General features: G+C 45.4%; 1 protein-coding gene across 1 annotated transcript; it reads left to right on the top strand.

The window, feature by feature from the left end:
- Positions 1-7,799: 7,799 nt before the first annotated feature.
- On the top strand, positions 7,800-9,369 carry LOC116353687 (cardiotrophin-like cytokine factor 1; the record flags this gene model as incomplete). The annotated part of the gene is given in 3 exon segments (XM_031791364.1): positions 7,800-7,919; positions 8,285-8,299; positions 8,301-9,369. Coding segments are annotated over 3 exon segments (642 nt in total), but the record flags the coding sequence as incomplete, so codon positions are not given.
- Between the last annotated feature and the right edge of the window lie 32 nt (positions 9,370-9,401).

Consider the following 9,401-nt stretch of genomic DNA (forward strand, 5'->3'; position numbering starts at 1 on the left):
GACTTGAAAATGGCTGTCCAACAATGATCAACAACCAACTTGACAGAGCTTAAATAATTATTTTAAAGAACAATAGGCAAATATTGTACAATCCAGGTGTGCAAAGCTCTTAGAGACTTACCCCAAAAGGCTTACAGCTGTAATCGCTGCCAAAAATTCAAACATGTAGTGAGTAAGGGGTGTGAATACTTATGTAAATAAGATATTTCTGTATTTCATTTTCAATACATTTGCTGACATTTCTAAAAACATGTTTTCACCGTGTCAATTATGGGGTACTGTGTGTAGATGGGAGAGAGACACAAATCAGATGAATCCATTTTGAATTCAGGCTGTAACACAACCAACTGTGGAATAAGTCAAATGGTATGATTACTTTCTGAAGGCCCTGCACATGGGTTTCAAAAGATGGGTGCATTGGTCCTTGTGTGTGTGTTCGTGTGTCCATGTGTGTGCATATGTGATGTGTGTGTGTGTGTGTTGAGTTAGCAAAGGAATGCACGTTTGATTAAGTACAGACTGCACATAAATCTGTGCTCTTAACTGTACGCAGGCACACAACATCGACCCTGACCCTGGCTACCCCTCCCCCTCCCTCCCTGCGGCCTATACGCATGTTACTGTCCAGCCAGCCAGGGTACCATTGTGTGTGTGTGTGTGTGAGTGCGTGAGTGTGAGTGTGTGTGTGTGAGTGTGTGCGTGCGTGCACAAAACCACATTATTTTATGGTGAAATAGACTTTTCCTCAGGTACTAAATCTGGATTTCAGGACTGATAGAACAGAATAGAACATAATAGAACAGAACAGAACAGAATTAACAGAATATAATTTAACAAATAGAACCGAATAGAACAGAACAGAATATAACAGAATTGAACAGAATAGAATAGAACAAAATAGAACAGAATAGAATTGAATAGAATAGAACAGGATAGAAAATAATTGAACAGAATAGAACAGAATAGAACAGAATTGAACAGAATAGAATTTAACAGAATAGAACAGAATAGAACAGAATTGAACAGAATACAACAGAACAGAATAGAAAAGAATTGAACAGAATAAAACAGAATAGAATTGAACAGAATAGAACAGAATAGAAAATAGCAGAATAGAACAGAATAGAACAGAATATAGAAAGTCCTGTTGAATATGTCTGAGATGTGTATAATCCATTATAGCATGGGCCCATGCTTCGCCGTGCCTCGGTCCCTGCCCGTCTGGTATATGTTAGCCAGATGACAGTAAATATGCTAACCAGCAAGCGCAGGACAGCCTTCCATCCAGTCCTATGTGATCTAAAGTCATCATACATATAGCTGATTGCAAGTCCACGAAGACTGGCCGCTGTGCCCTGACTTTAAACTTTGAACCCTAACCCCAATCTTCAATCCCAACCGACCCCAGATTTGAAACCATGAGCGAAACCTGAACCCTTAACTTCATATCAAGTACCATAAACGTTGTCTTACAGCTGGCAGCCATAAGATTGTGCAACATTTTAAATGTAGATCCGCGATCAAACGATAGATCAAGATAGATCAATCTAACATGATTTAGAGAATGGAGAACTGTGTAGGCACACACACACACACACACAGAGAGAGATCATGAGGAATCCTGTGTTAATGTAATATAATTTCCTCTGTGAGAATGTTCTGGCTTCACCCTGGCCTGTGGAGTGTGTTCCTAGTGTTCTTACTGCCAGGTACTGCTCCCTGCTCCCTGAACAGAAGACTGAGGGCTTTGGCTGTAGGTTATCATAACCTTCATCATCCACAGTAAAATACTCATTCTACAGAAGACTGAGGGCTTTGGCTGTAGGTGATCATAACCTTTATCATCCACAGTGAAATTCTCATTCTACAGAAGACTGAGGGCTTTGGCTGTAGGTTATCATAACCTTTATCATCCACAGTGAAATTCTCATTCTACAGAAGACGCCTGTGCATCAAAATGGCATTCGGCCAGACTGCATTGCATTTAGCATTAAAACACATGCAAAGTCAAGTGTACCAGTTGTGTGTTTGGAAGTTACCTAGATTCGGTCATTTCTGTAGAAAGGGTAGTCTCAGAGTTGGTTTCGGTGTCCAGAGTAAAAGAAAGTCGAGAGTAAAAACGAAGGAGTTGAGTCGTTTTTAGATGTGTTGTTTTTACCTGTGTCTGTACTGGGTCTGTCCAAGTTCCAAGGGAGAGTTGGTGAGCTGCTGAGTTTAGTTCGAAATACTAAGGTGTGTCATGTGTTGGTGTTGTGTCATTGAAAGGAGTACACATGTTTTTCGCTGTAACTGTTCAATTCATTCAGATGAAAGGTGTGAAGGCGTGTTCAGGAGTAATATGTGGAAAGTGATGACGTTAGGAAGTCTCTTCTGTAGCGGAAAATGGTGTTGACTCTTTTAGGTCCTGACACGTTCAGCTAGTTCTGGGAGGAACACGGTGTCCACGGGAGCAACATGATGGAGGGAAGAAAGAGGGAGAGAAAAGACGGAGTGATAGAGTGAGAGAGAGAACACTACATACTGATGAGAGACTTCCCGAAGAGGAGAAGGAAGAGAGGGGGGAGTAAAAGGAGGTGAAGGTGAGGAAAGGCAGAGAACCAAGAACCCAGAGACCTTCTACAAATAGATGGGAAGAGGGACAGAAAGGAAGAGAGGAAATGAGAAACAAAGAGGGATCATGCAGGATTGAGAAAGACATTAGACAGAGTGGAAGAAGGGGTTGAGAGAGTGAGAGCGAGGGAGAAGGAGAGAGAGAGAGAGATGGATTGGATATACAGAGAGAGGAGGAGGGGGATGGATGGATGGATGTGGGAACACATCCTGTACAGAACTATATTTCACACCTGTTGAACAGCAGCTTGTTTAAGACCCATAATTACACAGAACCATGCCTTGCTGTCTGTCTGCCTGTCAGCCTGGAAGACAGAGAGAGACAGGGACCATGAAGAAAACATGCATGGTGGAGGAATGCAAAAAGAGAACGAGCATAGGGAGGACGAAAAGGTTATTGGAAAGCAATGGGCAAAAGTGAATAAGAGAGAGGGAAGAGAGGTGTGTGGCAACAAGATGGAGAAAGAGATGGAAAGAGAGAGAAAGAGAGAGAAGAATGGATACAATGAGAATTTGTGGGAGGTCCTGGGGGCGGACGGGCGGGCAGACAGACAGACAGACAGACAGGGGAAGAGGGGTCTCTGTATGTACTCTGTCTCTCAGTGGCTATACGGGACAGGGAAGTGGACAGGCACTGAGCTCTGCGCCATTGACACAGATCATTTGGCCACCATTTTCCCTGTGTGGTGCTGGAAGAGAGGGCCTTAAAAGGGTCCGCACATTAGCCACCCTTGGTCGCTTCAAAGACACACATATCACACACACACACACACACACACACACATGCATACACGCACATACACACACACATGCTCTAACGTCCACGCTCACTCATATAAGCAGGCACGCACGACTAACTTTAAGCACACACGCACACACCGATGTATATCAAATACAAACAACACATAATCATACACATATGCGTACGAATGCAAATTGACAAGCACTCACATACCACATAAACACTTTTACAACACCAAACCTAAACACAAGCAAATGAAGGAATATAAGAGACAAAGGCATGCATTCACGACAAACGCACACTCACACAAATACACTTATACAGTGAAAGTCCACACACCCCTTGCACAGTCTTCACATTGTGCTGCCGTTAAAACGACGTCTCAAAAGGGATGACGTTGGATGATTTCCCCTACAGATCTACACAACCTACAAAGTGAAAGAAAGTTTGAGGTCATCCACAGAGCTGCCACTGAAGGAAAATCCCGACTATCTAATCAGCGGGACCTTTCAGCATTTTTCGTTCACTTTGAAAATGTGCAGGAGGTTGTGTAGATCGATAGGAAAAACATCTAACGTAATCCCTTTTAAGATTTAATTTTAAAGGGATACTTCAGGATTTTGGATTGAAGCCCTTTATCTACTTCCCCAGAGTCAGATGAACTCGTGGATAACATTGTTATGTCTCTGTGTCCAGCAAGAAGGAAGTTCGAGACAGTTTGCGAGCCAATGCTAACTAGCGTTAGCACAGTGACTGGAAATCTATGGCTATAAACTTCCTATCATTGCACTACTAGCAATTGCGCTTGTGGTATCCACAAGTTAATCTGATTCCCCCTCACACACACACACACAGACACACACACAGACACACACACACACACAAATCCCGGAGTATCCTTTTAAAGCAGCAAAATGTGATCTGCGCAAGGGGTGTGTAGACTTTCACTAGAGACTGTGATAATAAAGTCATCCACATGCTTCAATATCTCTGCACTGATTTGAGTGCTTGTGTGTGTGTGTGTGTGTGTGTGTGCATTCCTACCTGCATGCCGTGCATAATTGTATGAGCGTGTGTGCGTGCATGTGAGTGTTATTGTGTGTGAGGAGTATATCGAACTTTTGTGAGTGTAATGTTTACTGTACATTTTTTATGGTTTATTATCTATTTCACTGGTTTTGGCGATGTAAACATATGTTTCCCACGCCAATAAAGCCCTTTGAATTGAAATTGAATTGAGGGAGAGAGAGAGAATGTGTGCCACCTGCTACCGTTTTCACTGCCACAAAGCTGGTCATACGTGAGAGGAGGGAGGCACATTGCAGAAATGCTATGGGGATGTGGTAGTGGTAGTGAACACTATGGAGTTAGTCATGGTGACATGGTAGTGGTAGTGAACACTATGGAGTTAGTCATGGTGATGTGGTAGTGGTAGTGAACACTATGGAGCTAGTCATGGTGATGTGGTAGTGGTAGTGAACACTATGGAGCTAGTCATGGTGACATGGTAGTGGTAGTGAACACTATGGAGCTAGTCATGGTGATGTGGTAGTGAACACTATGGAGCTAGTCATGGTGATGTGGTAGTGAACACTATGGAGCTAGTCATGGTGATGTGGTAGTGAACACTATGGAGCTAGTCGTGGTGATGTAGTTGTCAACACTATGTAGCTAGTCCTGGTGATGTGGTAGTGAACACTATGGAGCTAGTCATGGTGATGTGGTAGTGAACACTATGGAGTCAGTCATGGTGATGTAGTAGTGAACACTATGGAGTTAGTCATGGTGATGTAGTAGTGAACACTATGGAGTTAGTCATGGTGATGTAGTAGTGAACACTATGGAGCTAGTCATGGTTATGTAGTAGTGGTAGTGAACACTATGGAGCTAGTCATGGTGATGTGGTAGTGAACACTATGGAGCTAGTCATGGTGATGTGGTAGTGAACACTATGGAGCTAGTCGTGGTGATGTAGTTGTCAACACTATGTAGCTAGTCCTGGTGATGTGGTAGTGAACACTATGGAGCTAGTCATGGTGATGTGGTAGTGAACACTATGGAGTCAGTCATGGTGATGTAGTAGTGAACACTATGGAGTTAGTCATGGTGATGTAGTAGTGAACACTATGGAGTTAGTCATGGTGATGTAGTAGTGAACACTATGGAGCTAGTCATGGTTATGTAGTAGTGGTAGTGAACACTATGGAGCTAGTCATGGTGATGTGGTAGTGAACACTATGGAGCTAGTCATGGTGATGTAGTAGTGAACACTATGGAGCTAGTCATGGTGATGTAGTAGTGAACACTATGGAGCTAGTCATGGTGATGTGGCAGTGAACACTATGGAGCTAGTCATGGTGATGTAGTAGTGACACTATGGAGCAAGTCATGGTGATGTGGTAGTGAACACTATGGAGCTAATCATGGTGATGTGGTAGTGAACACTATGGAGCTAGTCATGGTGATGTGGTAGTGAACACTATGGAGCTAGTCCTGGTGATGTGGTAGTGAACACTATGGAGCTAGTCCTGGTGATGTGGTAGTGAACACTATGGAGCTAGTCATGGTGATGTGGTAGTGGTAGTGAACACTATGGAGCAAGTCATGGTGATGTGGTAGTGAAAACTATGGAGCAAGTCATGGTGATGTGGTAGTGGTAGTGAACACTATGGAGCTAGTCATGGTGATGTGGTAGTGAACACTATGGAGCTAGTCATGGTGATGTAGTAGTGAACACTATGGAGCTAGTCATGGTGATGTAGTAGTGAACACTATGGAGCTAGTCATGGTGATGTGGTAGTGAACACTATGGAGCTAGTCATGGTGATGTAGTAGTGACACTATGGAGCAAGTCATGGTGATGTGGTAGTGAACACTATGGAGCTAGTCATGGTGATGTAGTAGTGGTAGTGAACACTATGGAGCTAGTCATGGTGATGTGGTAGTGAACACTATGGAGCTAGTCATGGTGATGTAGTTGTCAACACTATGGAGCTAGTCCTGGTGATGTGCTAGTGAACACTATGGAGCTAGTCATGGTGATGTGGGTAGTGAACACTATGAAGCTAGTCATGGTGATGTGGTAGTGAACACTATGGAGCTAGTCATGGTGATGTGGTAGTGGTAGTGAACACTATGGAGCAAGTCATGGTGATGTGGTAGTGAACACTATGGAGCAAGTCATGGTGATGTGGTAGTGGTAGTGAACGCTATGGAGCTAGTCATGGTGATGTGGGAGTGAACACTATGGAGCTAGTCATGGTGATGTGGTAGTGAACACTATGAAGCTAGTCATGGTGATGTAGTAGCGAACACTATGGAGTTAGTCATGGTGATGTAGTAGTGAACACTATGGAGTTAGTCATGGTGATGTAGTAGTGAACACTATGGAGTTAGTCATGGTGATGTAGTAGTGAACACTATGGAGTTAGTCATGGTGATGTAGTAGTGAACACTATGGAGCTAGTCATGGTGATGTATTAGTGAACACTATGGAGCTAGTCATGGTGATGTGGTAGTGGTAGTGAACACTATGGAGCTAGTCATGGTGATGTGGTAGTGAACACTATGGAGCTAGTCATGGTGATGTGGTAGTGAACACTATGGAGCTAGTCATGGTGATGTGGTAGTGAACACTATGGAGCTAGTCATGCTGATGTGGTAGTGAACACTATGGAGCTAGTCATGGTGATGTGGTAGTGAACACTATGGAGCTAGTCATGGTGATGTAGTAGTGAACACTATGGAGCTAGTCATGGGGATGTGGTAGTGAACACTATGGAGCTAGTCATGGTGATGTGGTAGTGAACACTATGGAGCTAGTCATGGTGATGTGGTAGTGAACACTATGGAGCTAGTCATGGTGATGTGGTAGTGAACACTATGGAGCTAGTCATGGTGATGTGGTAGTGAACACTATGGAGCTAGTCATGCTGATGTGGTAGTGAACACTATGGAGCTAGTCATGGTGATGTGGTAGTGAACACTATGGAGCTAGTCATGGTGATTCATTTTGAGCCCAGAGAAAACATTAGACGGACAGAATTTCTAAGATTAGATCGAAGCGGAACCGCGTTATTGGCAGTTAGATTACTTAGATTTGCCGATATTTAAACAGACAAGGCTATCACCATAGAGACAAAGAAATAAACTGTAAAATTGTTCAAATTCTCATAAATATTTTCAAGGTGCTCTTATCGAAGTTGAGTTTGATTGTCATGGTAACAAGGTGATGTGGAGAGTGCTGATAGAATCACATCAGCCGACAGCAAGTTGCAGATCAAATAAGGCAAAATTCTGCCAATTTAAATTCCTCAGTGATAATATAATTCCACGACTGTTGATAGTACACAAATACAACGCCTTGTGTGGTTTCAATTTATCCTCTGATTTGTTTCTTCCCCAGTCCATCATATTCAGCACGTCCTGCTATTGGCTGCAGCCGTGACAATCGGTCCAGGTCCCAGACCCCTCCTTCAGCCTGTCCAATGAGAGGACTTCGATTGAGAGGACGTATGAGCTGACCAAGTATCTGGAGCATCAGCTGAGAGAGATAAAGGACACCTATGTGAGCACTGTGACTGTATATAGATACTGTGTTGAAGAACATTTATGTTGGAGCATGTCAATGCTTCGTTCCACAAGTGTTTGAATTCAACACATATTTGAGAAGCCTGGTTCCATTCTGTTTCTGCTCCAGCCAACCCCTTGGTCTTTGCCATGGGGAGTTTGCTTAAACAGAACCAGACTGGCACCCAGACTTGTGTTTGAGCATAACCAATCCATGTCTGAATTCACATGTGGGATTAAATATTCCTTCTCTCCCTCCCACTCCCTCTTTCCATACCCGCTCTTGACTGCCTCTTTCCCCCCTCTGCTCATCCTCCATCTCCTCCTTCTGTTACTCCTCCCATCCCCCCTTCCCTCCCTCAGTTATCCTACCTGGGCCCCGCCGTTCAGTGACCCAGACTTCTCCCCTCCGCGGCCCAACAGCACAGCCCTGTCCTTACCCAGCGCGGCCACCCGTCTGGAGCTGTGGCGGGGCCTGGAGAACCGTGCAAGGCTGGCCCAGAACCAGAGGGCTTACTCTGTTCTGCTGGGGGCGGTGAGGGAGCTGGCCCGCTCCACTCTCTGCCCCTACCTCCAGAGCTCCCTGCTGCACTTTTCTACAGGCCTGGACGGTCTGTTAGGGTCTATATCAGGCCTCATGAACACACTGGGGTATGCCCTGCCTCCTGCTGGGATTGAGGCGCAGTACCCACGTCGTAAGGGCACAGGGGGCAATGGTGAGGCGACGGGACGCAGACCAGCTCCACTTATGAGTCAGGGTCTCTATGAGACAGGGGCGGAGATGGGGGCGGGACCAAGGAGGCATACCCTTGATGATCAGAGGGGTGCTGGGACCACCAGAGGGCTGGTGAGAGGACAAAAGGAGGAGAGCACCAGGAGAGAATGACGGAGAGAAAGAGGGAGCGAGAGAAGGATAGAGGGAGGGGAAGGGAGGGAAGGAGAGCGGAGGTGACAGGGGCTGCGGTTAGGAGCGTGGGATCGAGGCAGGAGGGGAGAGGGGAGCGAGGGAGGAAAGGAAGGAAGAGACACTCAGAGGATTGGGAGGGGGCCAGTGAAGACAGGGAAGAGGAGGAAGAGTTGGAGAGAGAGGGAGGGAGCGAGAGATGGGGGGAGGAGGAGAAGGCTGCTGAGTGTTTCAGAGGAAGGAGAGAGAACAGTGAAGCAGGGTCCACTGGAGTCTGACGCCAGAGTCACTCTGTCCTTCACAGACAGACAGACCTTCCCCCAACAACAACAACAACTCCTAAACAACAATAACAATAACAACTATGATAACGACAACCTCAACAGCTACAACTTCAACTACCCCACCAAAACAAGGAACGAGCCAGAGAGGCGGATGCAGAAAACAGGGCGACAGAGGAGGCACATTACATCATCAAGAGTCTGCATCCCTCCTCTCCTCCTCTCCATCCCTACATCCCAGCGCCGATCCCCTCGCTCCTTATTCTCCCCACCCTCCACCCCCCCCTCTCCCTCT

The sequence above is a fragment of the Oncorhynchus kisutch genome, linkage group LG15 (genome assembly GCF_002021735.2).
Source record: "Oncorhynchus kisutch isolate 150728-3 linkage group LG15, Okis_V2, whole genome shotgun sequence".
Lineage (NCBI taxonomy): Eukaryota > Metazoa > Chordata > Actinopteri > Salmoniformes > Salmonidae > Oncorhynchus > Oncorhynchus kisutch.